General features: G+C 48.7%; 1 protein-coding gene across 1 annotated transcript in view; it reads left to right on the top strand.

Annotated features, from left to right (window-relative positions):
* Nucleotides 1-44: 44 nt before the first annotated feature.
* LOC138837749 (pre-mRNA-processing factor 6) overlaps nucleotides 45-17,739 on the top strand; it is a 47,105-nt gene continuing 29,410 nt past the window's right edge. The window contains exons 1-8 of the mRNA XM_070036693.1: nucleotides 45-217; nucleotides 2,663-2,831; nucleotides 3,897-4,015; nucleotides 7,003-7,081; nucleotides 10,266-10,442; nucleotides 10,871-11,026; nucleotides 15,973-16,067; nucleotides 16,756-16,912. Of these exons, the coding sequence (XP_069892794.1) occupies nucleotides 147-217; nucleotides 2,663-2,831; nucleotides 3,897-4,015; nucleotides 7,003-7,081; nucleotides 10,266-10,442; nucleotides 10,871-11,026; nucleotides 15,973-16,067; nucleotides 16,756-16,912 (1,023 nt within the window). The 5' untranslated portion in view covers nucleotides 45-146. The remainder of the gene's footprint in view (nucleotides 218-2,662; nucleotides 2,832-3,896; nucleotides 4,016-7,002; nucleotides 7,082-10,265; nucleotides 10,443-10,870; nucleotides 11,027-15,972; nucleotides 16,068-16,755; nucleotides 16,913-17,739) is intronic.

Below are 17,739 nucleotides of genomic sequence, written 5' to 3'. Positions count from 1 at the left end.
GCCTCGGAGTCCTGGTGGGCGGGGCTTCTTCCTGGACTGCTTCCGGAGCGCTGAGCCGCGACGCTTCAGGCGACACCGCGAACGATTCTGCGGCTCGGTGCCGGCGGCGTTTTCGTCTTTTCTTCGGTCTTCTCTTTGCCGTCGCGATGAACAAGAAGAAGAAGCCATTCTTGGGCATGCCCGCTCCGCTCGGCTATGTTCCGGGGCTGGGCCGGGGGTGAGGCCCGGACTGCGCGCGGGCGCGGACGGGGCGGGAGGGGGGACAGACGGGGCGGGCGCGGACGGGGCGGGAGGGGGGACAGACGGGGCGGGAGGGGGGACAGACGGGGCGGGAGGGGGGACAGACGGGGCGGGAGGGGGGACAGACGGGGCGGGCGCGGACGGGGCGGGAGGGGGGACAGACGGGGCGGGAGGGGGGACAGACGGGGCGGGAGGGGGGACAGACGGGGCAGGCGCGGACGGGGCGGGACGGGGGACAGACGGGGCGGGCGCGGACGGGGCGGGAGCGGGGACAGACGGGGCGGGACGGGGGACAGACGGGGCGGGCGCGGACGGGGCGGGAGCGGGGACAGACGGGACGGGAGCGGGGACAGACGAGGCGGGAGGGGGGACAGACGGGGCGGGCGCGGACGGGGCGGGAGGGGGGACAGACGGGGCGGGAGGGGGGACAGACGGGGCGGGAGGGGGGACAGACGGGGCGGGCGCGGACGGGGCGGGAGGGGGGACAGACGGGGCGGGCGCGGACGGGGCGGGAGGGGGGACAGACGGGGCGGGCGCGGACGGGGCGGGAGGGGGGACAGACGGGGCGGGCGCGGACACAGACGGGGCGGGAGGGGGGACAGACGGGGCGGGCGCGGACGGGGCGGGAGGGGGGACAGACGGGGCGGGAGGGGGGACAGACGGGGCGGGAGGGGGGACAGACGGGGCGGGGATGGGGAGGGAGGGGGGGACAGACGGGCTGGCGCAGACGGGGCAGGAGTGGGGGGCATGGACGGAGCGGGCACGGACAGGGCGGAACCGGGAGTGGGAGACGGACCGGGTGGGAGTGGGGGGCACAGACGGAGCAGGCACGGATGGGGCGGGAGTGGGGGGCATGGACGGGGCGGGCACGGACGGGGCGGGCACGGACGGGGCGGGAGTGGGGGGCATAGACGGAGCGGGCATGGACGGAGCAGGCACGGATGGGGCGGGAGTGGGGGGCATAGACGGAGCGGGCACGGACGGCGCGGGCACGGATGGGGCGGGGGACAGCTTGGTGGCACGGACGGGGCGGGGGACAGCTTGGTGGCTGCAGTCTTGCCCTCCAGCCACGAGGCTTCACTCATCCCGGCGACCCCAGAGGAAGACTGTGCTGACTCCCCATGCTAGCTGTCCAGGGCCTGGGGATGCGAGCGGCAGTAGGTCGGGGTAGGACCCTCAGTGGTCTGGCTTCATCCCTGCGGGACGCCCAGGCCGCTGTGGCCACCGAGGAGACAAGCAGTGGGGCTTGCCAGACAGGGCTTTGAGCCCCAGTGATCTGGTTTTACGATGAAGAGCGAGGAGGGAGCCCTGGTGTGAAGAGGAACGCTTCCCCCTTTGCCTCAGGCTGACTGAGGCTCACCACGTGGGGTTGGTCACCACTGATCACTGCAGGCTGCCACGCTCAGGCCTCAGGGACATGGTGAGGCTGGTGCTTGTGTGTCCATGCTCTGCCAGGCCGTGATTCCCCTTGTTGGGTAAATCAGCAGTCATTAGCCTCTTTCTTGATTGTCCATCTGTTCAGGAAAAACAGACCTTTCTTGATGGTGGTATTAGAAACTGCACGCTGTGCACGGGACTCAGATGCTTCACCATCTTCGGAGGACTTGGATGTCCCCACTACAGGCTTGGTGCTTGTGTAAATAAGCACATAACAGGTTCCAGAGAGCAGGGGATTTTGAGGGTGCAGCTGTCACACATGGCAGAGTAGAGGAAAAAGCTTTTTTTTTTTTGTCCTTGTGGGGCTTGAACTCAGGGCGTGGGCACTGCCCCTAAACCTTTTTGTGCTCAAAACTAGTGTCCTACCACCTCAGCCACAGTGCCACTTCCAGTTTTTGAATGGCTAATTGGAGATGAGTTTTTTTTTTTTTTTTTGGTTGGTCGTGGGGCCTGAACTCTGGGCCTGGGCACTGTTCATCAGCTTTTCAGCTCAAGACTAGTGCTCTACCACTTGAGCCACAGAGCCACTTCCAGCTTTTCCTGTTTATGTGGTGTTGAGGAATAGAATCTGGGGCCTCATTGTACCACTGAGCCACCTTCCCAGCCCATGGAGATAAGAGTCTTACGGGGACTTTTCTGGGTAGACTGTCTTAGAACTGCAGTCCTCAGATCTCAGCCTCAGTAGCTAGGATTACAGGTGTGAGTCACTGGCCCCCAGCTAGGAAAAGTATTACGTGTGGAGGTAATTAAAAAAAAAGCGGGGTGGACAGAAATTGTCTGTAACCTACTCAGGGTAGGTGAGATGTTCAGGCAGGTGGAGAAGACCAGTCATGTTGGGTAGCATGGTTTGAGAACACAATTTGCTGTCACTAGAAGTTTTAGGGGTTCCCAGAGGGATTATACAAAGAGATGTTAATAAGTGCTGAGCAGTGGAGGAGGAGAATCGGATTCACCCAGGTAACAAGTGTCTTGGGGCCTCTTCCAGTGCCACTGGCTTCACCACGCGGTCAGATATTGGGCCTGCTCGGGATGCAAATGATCCTGTGGATGATCGCCATGCCCCACCAGGCAAGAGAACTGTGGGGGACCAGATGAAGAAAAACCAGGCTGCTGATGATGATGATGAGGATCTGAATGACACTAACTATGATGAGGTACTTTCATGGCTAGTCCTTCCAGTTAATAGAAGGACTGACCTGCCTCTGTACTAAAGGGTTTGGATACGCCGGGCGCTGGGTGGCTCACGCCTGTAATCCTAGCTACTCAGGAGGCTGAGATCTGAGGATCGCGGTTCAAAGCCAGCCCAGGCAGGAGAGACTGTGAGACTCCTATCTCCAATAAACCACCAGAAAACTGGAAGTAGCGCTGTTGCTTAAGTGGTAGAGCGCTCGCCATGAGCTGAAGAGCTGAGGGACAGCGCCCAGGCCCAGAGTTCAAGCCCTAGGACCGACAAAAAAAAAAAAAGGGGTTTGGATTCATGGAACATCTTTAGCATTTTGAGAGAGGGGAGCAGTAAGAGTCTAAAGAAAAGAAGCTCCCTCTCCCCCCTTTTTTTTTGTCGGTCATGGGGTTTGAACTCTGAGCTTGGGCGCTGTCCCTCAGTTCTTCAGCTCAAAGCTAGTGCTCTACCACTTAAGCCACAGCGCCACTTCCGGCCTTTTTCTTTTTGCTTATGTTGTGCTGAGGTATTGAACCCAGGGCCTCATGCATGCAAGGCAAGTGCTCTACCACTGAGCCACCTTCCCAGCCCCGAGATATATTTTCAAGTTCAGAATGCTGCTACCTTGGTGTGTTTTTGTTGTTGTTGTTGTTGTTTTTCTTTTGCTTTTTGTCCTGGGGCTTGAACTCAGGACCTAGGCACTGTCCTTGAGCTTTTCAGCTCAGGGCTAGCATTCTATCGCTGGAGGCACAGCTCCATTTCTGGCTTTTTGGAGATAAAGAGTCTCAGGACTTTCCTGCCTTGGGCTGGTTTTGAACAACAATCCTCAGATCAGCCTTCTGAGTAGCTAGAATTATAGATGCAAGCCACCACTGCCTGACCAGTTCCACTATCTTTTATGTCCCTGGTGTTTGAAGAATGTTAATCAGCTACTCTAGAGTGGTCCTCATTTTGGGTTTGTCTTGTAGAAAACATAATTAACAAGGGGTTTCAACCAGATATGTTCTCTGTTGTTGGGATTGTGTTAGAGGGGACATTAAGTGTTTTATTTGGTTTTTAGTTTAATGGCTATGCCGGAAGCCTCTTCTCAAGTGGGCCTTATGAAAAAGATGATGAGGAAGCAGATGCTATTTATGCAGCTCTGGATAAAAGGATGGATGAAAGAAGAAAAGAAAGAAGGTAAAATGCTTTATTCAAGTTAGAAAAAAATATTTGCTTCAACTTCCTTTCAAACCCCAGAATTGTCAAAAAATAAAAATACAGATTATAATTTTTTTTATGTCTGTCCTGGGACTTAAACTTGAGCCTAAGCACTGTTAGGATTTTCCCTTGAGGCTGGTGCTCTACCACTTGAGCCACAGCTTAACAACTATTTTTTTTGTCGGATATGGGGCTTGAACTCTGAGCCTGGTCGCTGTCCCTCAGCTCTTTAGCTCAAGGCGAGCGCTCTACCACTTGAGCTACAGCTTCCCTTTTTTTTTTTTTTTTTTTCTAGTGGTTTATTGGAGATAGGAGCCTCACGGTCTTTGGCTTTGAACCTCGATCCTCAGATCTCAGCCTCCTGAGTAGCTAGGATTACAGGCGTGAGCCACCGGTGCCCGGCTTAGCAACTTTTTGTTGGTTAATTGGAAATAAAAGTCTCACTGACTTCTTTGCTCAGGCTAGCTTTGCACCTTGAAACTCAGATCCTAGCTGCCTAAGTGGTGTGAGCCACTGCCTAACAAAGATAATAATTTGTTTTTTTTTTTTTTGGATCCAGTCATGGGACCTGAACTCTGGGCCTGGGCGCTGTCCTACAGCTCTTCAGCTCAAGGCTAGTGTTCTACCACTTGAGCCACAGCGCCACTGCCGGCTTTTTTTTTTTCTCTGCTTATGTGGTGCTGAGGAATCGAACCCAGGGCCTCATGCATGCGAGGCAAGAGCTCTACCACTGAGCCACCTTCCCAGCCCAAAGATAATAATTTAATGCCTGGTGCTGTGGCTTATCCCTGAAATCCTCGCCACTCAGAAGACAAATCTGGAGCATCATAATTTGAAGCCAGCCAGGTTAGAAAAGTTGGAGTGACTCCCATCTCCAACCTAACCAGCACAAAGCCAGGCTGGATGCATGTCTTAAATGATAGTGTGACAGCCAAGCAAGCAAGCTGAAGAAGCAGGAGGCCCAGAGTTCAACTTCCAGTACCAGCATTGAAAGAAAAAAAAAAAAAAAAAAAGACTAGTCTGCTCAGTTTTTCTTTGTATTGGTGAATTGGTATTGGGACTCAAACTCAAGACCTTATACTCAGCTTTTTCTGTTCATGCCTAGTGCTCTCCCACTTGAATCATGCCTCCAATTCTGACTTTTTGCTGATTAATTGGAGATAAGAGTCTTGTAGGCTGTTTGCCCAGGCAAACAATCAATCCTCAGTTCTCAGCCTTCTGAGTAGCCAAGATGAACCAACAGTGCTTTCTGTCTGTTCAGTTTTGAGGTTATTTAGGTCTTGTGCTGTGGCAGCTGCACTTGGATACATTTAGTCTAGCCTCAGGGCTTAGGAGCTATCATGAAAGTTTAAAGAAGCAGAAAGTTTAAATTAGCAGAAATTGAGGGGGTTACTTTGTTCATCAGGTTTACCTTTTTTTTTGTTGTTGGTCACGGGGACTGCTCTACCACTTGAGCCACAGCTCCACTTCTAGGCTTTCTGGTGGTTTATTGGAGATAAGAGTCTCACAGATTTTCCTGCCTGGACTGGCTTTGAACTGTGATCCTCATATCTCAGCCTTCTGAGTAGCTAGGATGACAGGATTACAGCAGCCACCAATGCCGCCAAACTTTTTTTTTTTTTTTTGCCATTCCTGGGGCTTGAACTCAGGGCCTGGGCACTGTCCCTGAGCTTCTTTTGCTCAGAGCTAGCACTCTACCATGTGAGCCACAACACCACTTCTGGCTTTTTCTGTTTATGTGGTACTAAGGAATTGATCCCAGGGCTTCATGCATGCTAGGGCTAGCACTCTACCACTTGAGCCACAACACCACTTCTGGCTTTTTCTGTTTATATGGTACTAAGGAATGGATCCCAGGGCTTAACTGCATGCTAGGGCAAGCACTCTACCACTAAGCCACATTCCTAGCCCTTGGAGATGGGAGTCTTTTTTTGTGGTAGTACTGGGGCTTGAACTCGGGCTCAAGTGCTCACTTGGCTTTTTCATTTGTACCTGGCACTCTACCACTTGAGCCATGTCTCTGAGATTTTTTTTTTTGGAGGGGCGGAAATAGCAATCCTGGGGCTTGAACTCCGGACCTGGGCACGGTCCCTGAGCTACTTTTGCTTAAGGCTAGTAGTCTTAACACTTGAGCCACAGCACTACTTCTGGCTTCTTCTGTGTATGTGGTACTGAGGAATCAAACCGAGCTTCATGCATGCTAGGCAAGCATTCTACCACTAAGCCATGTTCCTAGTCCCTTTGCATTTTATTTTAAAAATTTGATTTTAAGTCTGGGTACTAGCCGGGTGCCCATGGCTCACGCTGTAATCCTAGCTACTAAGGAAGCTGAGATCAGAGTATCATGGTTCAAAGCCAGCCCAGGCAGGAAAGTCCATGAGACTTTTATCTCCAGTTAACCCCCAGAAAACTGGAAGTGGTGCTGTGGCTCAAGGGGTAGAGTGCTAGCCTTGAGCATAAAATGCTCAGGCCCTGAGTTCAAGCCCCACGACTGGCAAAAAAGAAAAAAAAAAAGACTGGGCACTAGTGTCAATTGTAATTGTAGTTACTCTGGAGACTGAGATCTGAGGATTGTGTTTCAAAGCCTAGTTTAGGTAGGGAAGTACATGAGCCTCTTATCTCCAGTTAATCACCAAAATAAAAACCTGAAGTAGAGGTATGGCTCAAGTTGTAGAGTGCTAGCCTTCAGCAAAAACTCAGAGAAAGCTCCTAGGCCCTGAGTTCAAGCCCCAGAACCAATCCACCCACCAACCCACCCACACCCACACACACAAATTTAACTCCTTTGTGATGGACTTATGTTAAAAAAGTATCAAATACATGTGGAAAATCATAATTAAAAATTTTTTGTTGCCTCAGTTATACTATTACTATATTATTAATATTTTTGGTTACCTTGTTATAACTAACTTTGTTTTAGAATGAACTCCAGTATTTCTAACGTAGGTATGTGTTTTATTACCTAGAGAGCAAAGAGAGAAAGAAGAGATTGAGAAATATCGAATGGAACGTCCTAAAATCCAGCAGCAGTTTTCTGATCTCAAGGTAAACAGATGAGCTTACATGCTAGTTCTTTTTTTTTTTTTTTTTTTTTTGGGGGGGGGTCGGTCATGGGGCTTGAACTCAGCTTGGGCCCTGTCCCTCAGCTCTTCAGCTCAAGGCCAGTGCATCACTTCCGGTTTTCTAGTGGTTTATTGGAGATAAGAGTCTCACGGGGCTGGGAAGGTGGCTCAGTGGTAGAGTGCTTGCCTTGCATGCATGAGGCCCTGGGTTTGATTCCTCAGTACCACATAAACAAAAAGAAAAAAGCCGGAAGTGGCGCTGTGGCTCATGTGGTAGAGCGCTAGCCTTGGAGCTGAAGAGCTGAGGGACAGCGCCCAGGCCCAGAGTTCAGGCCCCACGACTGGATCCAAAAAAAAATAGAAAAGAAAAGAAAAGAGGCTCATGGACTTTCCTGCTTGGATTACCTTCAGATAGTGATCCTCAGATCTCAGCCTCCTGAGTAGCTAGGATAACAGGAGTGAGCCACCAGTGCCGGGCACATGCTAGTTCTTGTGTACCTAATGAAAGAGTTGGGCACTAGAGGCTCAAGCCTATAATCTTAGCTACTCAGGAGGCTGAGATCTGAGGATCACTGTTTGAAGGTAATCCAAGCAGGAAAGTCTATGACTTTTTATTTCTAATTATTAAAAAAGCCAGAAGTGGAGCTTGTAGCTCACGTAAGAGAGTGCTAGCTTGAACAAAAAAGCTATGTCCAGTACCCAAGTTCTGAGTTAAAGCCCTAGGACTGGCACAAAAAACAACAAAAAAAAGGACCCAATTGCTTTCTTGTGGTGTTACTGCTGAAGCCCTTACTGTGCATTTAGCCCAGGGAGATAACTGCTTAGAAGTTTGTGCTTCTGTATGTTAAACACATGCACATGTCAATGTATTTATCTCTCTATATGTACACATGTACTCATAATACATAGATATCTATTGTAAAAGGTAGAACAAATAAACTTATTTTCTTTATAATTACAACTGCATGTCCGTCCGTCCTTCCTTCCTTCCCTGCTGCTCCTCGGGCTTGAACTCAGGGTCTGGGCACTGTCCTTGAACTATTTTTTTCTTTTTTTTTCTCTCAAGGCTTTTGCTTATGACTGGGGCAACTATTTGAGCCCCATCTCCAGTACTGGCTTTTTGGTGGTTGTTTTGGGATAAACGTCCCAAATTTGTCTGTCTGGGCCGGCTGTGAACATCAGTCTTCAGTTCTCAGTCTCTTGACTGGCTAAGATTTCAGACATGAACCACCACAACCAGCTTTTCTTCTTTTAAAATCTTTTTCCTTCCTTTTTATCTTGTCTTCCTGTCTTTCTTCCTTTTTTTTTTTTTTTTTCCCCCCTCAATCATGGAGCCTGAACTCTAGGCATGGGCACTGCCCCTCAGCTCTTCAGTTCAAGGCTAGCATTCTACCGCTTGTGCCACAGCGCCACTTCCGGCTTTTTCTGCTTATGTGGTGCTGAGGAATCGAACCCAGGGCCTCATGCAGTCAAGGCATGCACTCTACCACTGAGCCACCTTCCCAGCCCTTTTTTTTTTTTTTTTCTTTTTTTTTTTTGTGCTGCTACTGGGGCTTGGCCACTCTTGCTTTTCTTTGTTTACTCAAGACTGGTATTCTCCCATTTGAGCCACTGCTCCACGTATAGCTTTTTTGGTGGTTAATTGGAGGTAAGAGTCTCACAGACTTTTCTGCTCAGGCTGGCTTCAAACTGGGAGTCTCAGAATCTCAGCCCCCTGAGTAGGTAGGGTTATAGATAGGAGCCACCAGTGCCCAGCTGTATCTTTTTTTTTTTTTTTTTTTTGCTGGTCTTGGTGCTCAAACTGGGTCTGGGTGTATTTGCAAGCTCCTGTTTGCTCAAGGCTAGCGTTCTACCACTGCTGCCACAGGGCCACTTACATTTTTTTCTGTGATTAATTGATGATAAGAGTCTTGTAGACTTTCCTGCCCAGGCTTGTTTTGAACCTCTTCCTCAGATCTCAGCCTCTTGAGTAGCTAAGATCACAGGCTTGAGCCACCGGCTCTCAGCTTATCTTTTTTTTTTTTTTTTGGTTGGTTGTGGGTCTTGAACTCTGGGCCTGGGCACTGCCCCTCAGCTCTTTAGCTCAAGGCAAGTGCTCTACCACTTGAGCCACAGCGCCACTTTCTCAGCTTATCTTTTATTTAACAATTTTTTATTGTTACTATAAAGGTGATGTACAGAGGGTTAATTTTTTTAAATTAACTTTTTCTTTTTCCTTTTCTGTTTTTTTTGTTGTTGTTGTTGTTGTCAGTCATGGGGCTTGAACTCTAGGCCTGGGCACTGTCCCCCAGCTCTTCAGCTCAAGGCTACCGCTCTACCACTTGAGCCATAGCGCCACTTCCGGCTTTTTTCTTTTTGCTTATGTGGTGCTGAGGAATCGAACCCAGGGCCTCAGGCATGCAAGGCAAGTGCTCTACCATTGAGCCACCTTCCCAGCCCAATACAATACATCTTGATCAATGTAACCCCTTTGATCTTTCTCCCCATTTTCTTTGTTTTTGTTTTTGGGGGTCCGGTTGTGGGGCCTGAACTCTGGGCCTGGGCGCTGTCCCTCAGCTCTTCAGCTCAAGGCTAGTGCTCTACTACTTGAGCCACAGCGCCACTTCCGGTTTTTTTTCTTTTTTGCTTATGTGGTGCTGAGGAATTGAACCCAGGGCCTCAGGCATGCAAGGCAAGCGCTCTACCACTGAGCCACCTTCCCAGCCCCTCTCCCCATTTTCTTATCTTTTTTTTTTTTGCCAGTCGTGGGGCTTGAACTCTGGGCCTGGGCGCTGTCCCTCAGCTCTTCAGCTCAAGGCGAGCGCTCTAGCACTTGAGCTACAGCGCCACTTCCAGTTTTCTGGTGATTTATTGGAGATAGGAGTCTCATGGTGTCTCCTGCCTGGGCTGACTTTGAACCTCGATCCTCAGATCTCAGCCTCCTGAGTAGCTAGGATTACAGGCATGAGCCACCAGCGCCTGGCTTTTCTTATCTTTCTATCTTTTGTGGTATTGGGGTTTGAACTTATGGTCTTAAGCTTGCCAAGTGGGCACTTTGCTGCTTGAGCCATTTCCCTACCCCTGCTTTCGTTCTTTCTAAGACATAGACTAGAATCTGAAAGTGACATAACCTTGACTGATCTGTGAAGCCCTGCAGATCATTAATGTTTTGGACTATTTGGTTCCAGAGGAAGTTGGCAGAAGTCACAGAAGAAGAGTGGCTGAGCATCCCAGAGGTTGGTGATGCCAGAAACAAACGCCAGCGGAATCCACGCTATGAGAAGCTGACCCCTGTCCCCGATAGTTTCTTTGCCAAACATTTGCAGACTGGAGAGAGCCACACTTCTGTAGACCCTCGACAAACGGTAAGTATTTGAAAAGAAGGTGGATGGGGCTCCTTTAGTGTCGTTGGAGAGTGCCTGATGGGAACAGAGGATGTGTTGGGTTAAGTGCTTCTGCAGTTCAGAAGGTCTGCTGTGCCCAAACCTATCCCCACAGCTGTGCCTGTCAAGCCATGGTGGGACTTTCAGAGCAGGTTGTTTTATTTTTTCTTTTTGGTGGTCTTAGGATTTGAGCTCAGAGCCTTCCTTTGTTAGGCTGGTGTTTTACTACCTGGCTCGTTGGGATCTTGCTAACTTTTTGCCTGGGTCAACCTCAAACTGTAATCCTTCCAATCTCTACCTCCCAAGGAACTTAGATTACAGGCATGGGGTCTAATCTGGTAAACTCTAGTGAGGTCGCGAGAAAGTTCTTCAGCACAGCTATGCGAGTCAGTGTTTTGTCTTTTCCCTAGCAATTTGGAGGTCTGAACACTCCATACCCAGGTGGCTTGAACACACCATACCCCGGTGGCATGACACCTGGATTGATGACACCTGGTACAGGGGAGCTGGACATGAGGAAGATTGGCCAAGCAAGAAACACTCTGATGGACATGAGGCTGAGCCAGGTGAGGATTTGTCATGCATTTTCTTTTTTTTTTTTTTTTTTTTTTTGGTGTCCGGTCATGGGGCCTGAACTCTGGGCCCGGGCGCTGTCCCTCAGCTCTTCAGCTCAAGGCTAGCACTCTACCACTTAAGCCATAGCGCCACTTCTGGCTTTTTTCTTCTTGCTTATGTGGTTCTAAGGAATCGAACCCAGGGCCTCAAGCATGCAAGGCAAGCGCTCTACCACTGAGCCATCTTCCCAGCCCCTTGTCATGCATTTTCTTATAGATGGTATTTAATTTTTTTTTTTTTTTTTTTTTGGTCCAGTTGTGGGGCCTGAACTCTGGGCCTGGGCGCTGTCCCTCAGCTCTTTAGCTCAAGGGTAGTGCTCTATCACTTGAGCCACAGTGCCACTTGCGGCTTTCTTCTTTTTGCTTATGTAGTGCTGAGGAATTGAACCCAGGGCCTCCTGTATGCAAGGCAAGCACTATACCACTGAGTCACCTTCCCAGCCCCGGTATTTAAATTTTTTGCCTGATAGTTATTTTAAAAGACCTAACAAAGGTTAGGAGATAGGAGCTCAATGGTAGAGTCTAGCTTAGTGTACACAAGTCACTGGGTTTAATATCCAACATTGCAAAAAGAAACTAAAAATGAACAAGTTCAAAACAAAAATGTAAAAAGTCTTTTTTTTTTTTTTTTTTTTAAACTTCGTCATGGGGCTTGAACTCGGTCTGGGCACTATCCCTCAGCCTTCAGCTCAAGGCTAGCATTCTACCACTTGAGCCACAGTGCCACTTCTGGTTTTTTTTTTGTGTATGCATGCTAGGCAAGCAGTCTACCACTAGCCACATTCCCAGCCCCAAGTCTGACTTTTCTTTTGTCTGTCATGGGGCTTGAACTCTGGGCTTAGGCGCTGTCCCTCAGCTCTTCAGCTCAAGGCTAGCGCTCTACCACTTGAGCCATAGCACCACTTCCGGTTTTTTTCTTTTTTGCTTATGTGGTGCTGAGGAATCGAACCCAGGGCCTCAGGCATGCAAGGCAAGCGCTCTACCATTGAGCCACCTTCCCAGCCCCAATGCGTACATTTCTTACGAAGCATTGCAGCCTCCTCCTTTGTCCCTGAGCTTCTTTGCTCAAGGCTAGCACTCTTCCACTTGAGTCACATACCACTTCCAGCTTTTTCTATTAATGTGGTACTGAGGAATCAAACCCAGAGCTTCATGCATGCTAGGCAGGCATTCTGCCAATAATCCACATTCCCAGCCCCTTGGTTTGTAGAATTTTTTTTTTTTTTGGGTCCGGTCGTAGGGCCTGAACTCTGGGCCTGGGCGCTGTCCCTCAGCTCTTCATCTCAAGGCTAACGCTCTACCACTTGAGCCACAGCGCCACTTCCAGCTTTTTTCTTTTTGCTTATGTGGTGCTGAGGAATCGAACCCAGGGCCTCAGGCATGCAAGGCAAGCACTCTACCACTGAGCTACCTTCCCAGCCCCGGTTTGTAAAATTTTTGAAGCATAAGTTTGTATCACTTAAAAGTAGAGAAAGTCTTATAATGAACTTTTTGGTCCTTTCCTGTTTTCATTGGTTGGTTTTGGAGGCCTGGCAATTGCTTTATCACTGAACTGCATTCCTGGCTCCTATTCCTGTTTTTTGTTTTCGTTTTTTTTTTTCTTTTTTCTTTTGGTGCTGGTACTGAGGCTTGAACTCAGCCTGAGTACGCTGTTCCTTAGCTTTTCTGCTTAAGGCTGGCACTCTATCACCTAGCCACAGCTCCACTTCTGGCTTTTATTGCTGGCTAATTGGAGGTTAGAGTCTCATAGGTTTTCCTGCCTGGGCTGTCTTTGAACCGTGAGATTACAGGAATGTCTACCTTTTTGTGTATGTGTGTGTGCGCGTGGTGTGGGTGATAGTACTAAGAGTCTTGTACATGCTAGGCTGGCACTCTAACACTAATGCTAGCTACTACCTTCCTAACACTCGTGTTCCTGAGTGCAGGCTGGCCTTGAACTCTAGATCATCCTGCCTCAGTGCTGGGATTAACAGGCATATACAGTCACCTGGCCTCATGATTAAATCTTTGGTGAATCTTTTTTTTACTCTTACAAGCTGTGTTTTGATGGATTTTTAGGCTTTATGTCCATATCAGTTAACATTCATGTGTAGTAGCTTTGAGGTAGAACTTTTAGATCAGAAATGTTTATTTGTGTTGGTAATACTATGGTTTGAACTCATTTGAGCTTCCCAGACAGACATTCAGACAAACACTAACACCTGAACAACACTCCCATCCCTCTTTTGCTTTAGGATAAGTTTTTGTCTTTTTTGCTGATGGCTATCTTCAGTCTGAGATCCTTCTACCTGTGTTTCAAGAATAGCTGAGAGGGCTGGGAATGTGGCTCAGTGGTAGAGTGCTTTCCTTGCATGCATGAGGCCCTGGGTTCGATTCCTCAGCACCACATAAGCAAAAAGAAAAAAAGCCAGAAGTGGCGCTTTGGCTCAAGTGGTAGAGCACTAGCCTTGAGCAGAAGCATTCTGCTCAGGGACTGTGCCAGGTCCTGAGCTCCATCTCACTGTCCAGCATAGAGCTTGGCAGCACTGGGTTCTCTGTCACCTCCCCTTATTCAGAAGTTGAACTGATGGAGTACATGGAATTTTGTGCTTACTTTTTCCAGATGCAGCCTTACTATTTCCCACAGAAGCTGCATCATTTTTCATTTCTGGACAACTATATCCCTAGCCAGGAGTCCTCTTTCCCTTCCCCCTCTCCTTATAGGGTTTCTTTTCTTTTTTCTTTTTTTTGTTTTTGGGTCTGGTCATGGGGCCTGAACTCTGGGCCTGGGCGCTGTCCCTCAGCTCTTCAGCTCAGGGCTAGCACTCTACCACTTGAGCCACAGCGCCACTTCCGGCTTTTTTTCTTTTTGCTTATGTGGTGCTGAGGAATCGAACCCAGGGCCTCATGCATGCAAGGCAAGCGCTCTACTACTGAGCCACCTTCCCAGCCCAGGAGTTTCTTTCCATAGTCCAAGCTGGCCTTGAGCTCATGAGCTTTCTTTTTTTTTTTTTTTTTTTTTTTTGTCGGTCGTGGGGCTTGAACTCTGGGCCTGGGCGCTGTCCCTCAGCTTTTCAGCTCAAGGCGAGCGCCCTACCACTTGAGCTACAGCACCACTTCCGGTTTTTTTCCTGGTGGTTTATTGGAGATAGGGGTCTCACGGTCTCTCCTGCCCCGGCTGGCTTTGAACCGCGATCCTCAGATCTCAGCCTCCTGAGTAGCTAGGATTACAGGTGTGAGCCACCAGCGCCCGGCTGAGCTCATGAGCTTTCTACCTAGCGCCCGGCTGAGCTCATGAGCTTTCTACCTCACCCTCCCGGTGCTGAGATTATGGGTGTACTACCCCCATCCAGTCCATTTTATGTTCCTAGGCTCTGTCCCTGAGCTTGTTTGTTTGTTTGTTTAGTTTGTTGGAGATAGGAGTCTCACAGATTTTCCTGCCCTGGCTGGCTTCAAACCTTAATCCTAATACCTCAGCCTCCGGAGTAGCTAGGATTACAGGTGTTAGAGTTTGAATTACCACCACCCAGTGTAATCCATTTTATATTTCCAACAGTAGTGCACAGGCTTCTTCCAATTTCTTCACATTTTTTCCAACATCTTTTCTTTTTTCTTTTTCTTTCCTTGAAAATAGCCAACCATAATGGATGTAAAGTATCTCATTGTGATATATATTTACAGTTCCCTAAAAACCAGTAATGTTGAGTTCTTTTAATGTATTTATTGGTCATTCATATATCTTTTTTTTTGTTGTTGTGGTTGTGGGGCCTGAACTCTGGGCCGGGGCACTGTCTCTCAGCTCTTCAGCTCAAGGCTAGCGCTCTACCACTTGATCCACAGCTGTACTTCTGGCTTTTTCTGAGTATGTGGTGCTGAGGAATTGAACCCAGGGCCTCATGCACGCAAGGCAAGCACTCTACCACTGAGCCACCTTCCCAGCCCCATCATATATCTTTATTATAGAGTATGTATTCAAGTCTCCCTCACAAAATTTTATCTTGTTGTGCTTGGGATTGAACCCAGAACCTCACATATACTGGGCAAGCACTTCATTGCTGAGCTACATCCCTAAACTTGCTTCATGTCTGTGTGCGCGCACACATACACATCAGCGCTAAAACTCAGGGCCTTGTGCTTGCACTTGGCCTTCTTCTTTCCCTTTAAAATTTTTTTGTTATTGTCATTTATCATGGTAACTTAAAAACTTAGCCAGGTGGAGTGGCTCATGCCTGTAATCCTAGCTACTCAGCAGGCTGAGATCTGAGGGTAGTGATTCAGAGCCAGTCTGGGCAGAAAAGTTCTGGAAACTCTTATCTCCAATTAATCACAGAAAAAAATGGAAACAGAGCTTTGGCTCAAGTGGTAGAGCACTAGCCCTAGCCAAAATGAAGCTCAGGTCCAGCACCCAGGCCCAGAGTTCAAGCCCTAGGACATGCAAAAACAAACGAAAACCTTATAAGTAGAATAGTTTAAGAATTACTATCTGACAGTTTTAAAAAGCAGTTGAAATTACTGATCTTTTGCTTTATGACTTCTGGTTTCTCTCACTGTTGGAAAGACCTTTTTTATGTCAACTTAGGGTTTTCCTCGTGGGACTATTAAAGTTTTTCTTTTAAATTGTATTTTTGTGGTGTTGGAGATTGAACCAGGACCTCACATATGCTTAGTAGGTACTGCTCTACCACTGAGCCACACCTACAGTTCTAATAGCCCCTCCCCCTCCCCTTAGGGAGGAATTTATTTTTCTCCCTCCCCTGTTTCCCCTCCCCCCCCCCCAAGAAATTTGTTTCTTCTTTCCTCCTGACTACCCACCCCTACCGTTGTCCAGGATTGTGGGAAGGGAAGAAGAGGTCCCAGGGAACCTGCCTTAGTTTGTTCTGGTCGTGTCCAGCTGATTCTCAGCCTAGCCTATCTCATAGGTGTCTGACTCGGTGAGTGGGCAGACTGTCGTGGACCCCAAAGGCTATCTGACGGATCTAAACTCTATGATCCCCACCCACGGAGGGGACATCAAGTGAGTGCCTTGCAGAACTGTTGGGTTGGACGGGAACCTAGGTTGTTTTAGGTGTTATTTGGAAAATGTACAAAGTATATAGATGTTTTAATAAGTATAGTTTCATTTTTTATTCTTTTATTTAAAATCTGTATCCATTTACTACCTGTATTAAATGTTTTACAAAGCTGAGTACTGGTGACTTACGCCTATAAACCTACTAATCTGGAGGCTCAGCTCTGAAGATCAGGGTTGGAAGCCAGCCTGAGCACACAAATTTGAGAAACTCTTACCTCCAGTTAACCAGCACAAAACTAGAACCAGCAATGTGGCGTAAGGTATAGAATGTCATCTGTGAATGAAAAAGCCAAACAAAGCTGAGCAAAAAGCACAAGGACCTGAGTTCAAGCCCAAGTACTGGCGTTTAAAAGATGTTTTACAATTAATATTCAAAGAAGGTACCTGTGCTGAGCTGGGAAGCAGCTGGGTCATTGTCCCAGGTGCTTACTGTAGACCTTCAGGGTTTAGGGTTTGTTTGCAGGGTGTCTAGAAGGCTTAAAGTCTTGCTGGCCAGAGTTGTGTGCTGGCTCCTATTTATGTCTTCATTGGCAGTTCAACCTCCTGTCTGAAGGGGGCGACTTCTCCCTGGATCTCATCTCAGCACACCTCTTACAGTGTAGTCTAACTATGTGTATATTTTGTCTTTTAGTGACATCAAAAAGGCACGACTGCTCCTCAAGTCCGTTCGGGAGACAAACCCCCATCATCCTCCAGCTTGGATTGCTTCAGCCCGCCTTGAAGAAGTCACTGGGAAGCTGCAAGTGGCTCGGAATCTTATTATGAAAGGAACAGAGATGTGCCCCAAGGTGAAGCCTGTGGTAGGGTGTTTCCTTGACAGCTGCATAGTTGTCAGCCTCCAGCAGATGCTGTGTGTCAGGCTGGGCTCCTGTGGGTAAACTGGAGTCACAGCAAGTCTGTTTGTCCTCAGTATTTTACCTGCAGATGGTTTGGCAGGCTGAAGGGAGGATGTTACCAGTGGAAAGGATTTTCTCCTTGTTTTCACCTGGAACAAAGACTGATCTACCATTAGTTTAATGGCATAGTGGCCTTAACTCTACAAGGATTAGTCAGCTCATCTTCCCCTGTAACATAAAAAAACAACAACCGGCCAGGCGCCGGTGGCTCACACCTGTCACCCTAGCTACTCAGGAGGCTGAGATCTGAGGATCACGGTTCAAAGCCAGCCCAGGCAGGAAAGTCCATGAGACTCTTATCTCCGATAAACCACCAGAAAACCGGAAGTGGCGCTGTGGCTCAAGTGGTAGAGCACTAGCCTTGAGCTGAAGAGCTGAGGGGTAGCGCCCAGGCCCAGAGTTCAGGCCCCACGGACAACAAAACAAACACACACACACACACAAAAACAAAAATAAGTACTCTTATGAGAATATTGCAGTGTTTCTGTTTTGGGGGGTGGGATGATTACACAAGTTTAAAGTATACTATGAGGGCTGGGAAGGTGGCTCAGTGGTAGAGTGCTTGCCTTGCATGCATGAGGCCCTGGGTTCAATTCCTCAGCACCACATAAGCAGAAAAAGCTGGAAGTGGCGCTGTAGCTCAAGTGGTAGAGCGCTAGCCTTGAGCTGAAGAGCTGGGACAGTGCCCAGGCCCAGAGTTCAGGCCCCACAACTGGCAA

The sequence above is a fragment of the Dipodomys merriami genome, unplaced genomic scaffold, assembly GCF_024711535.1.
Source record: "Dipodomys merriami isolate MVZ:Mamm:240054 unplaced genomic scaffold, mDipMer1.0.p SCAF_275, whole genome shotgun sequence".
In the NCBI taxonomy this organism is placed as follows: Eukaryota; Metazoa; Chordata; class Mammalia; order Rodentia; family Heteromyidae; genus Dipodomys; species Dipodomys merriami.
The sequence above is the reverse complement of the archived record's forward strand: the minus strand, read 5'-3'. Positions and strand labels throughout refer to the sequence as shown.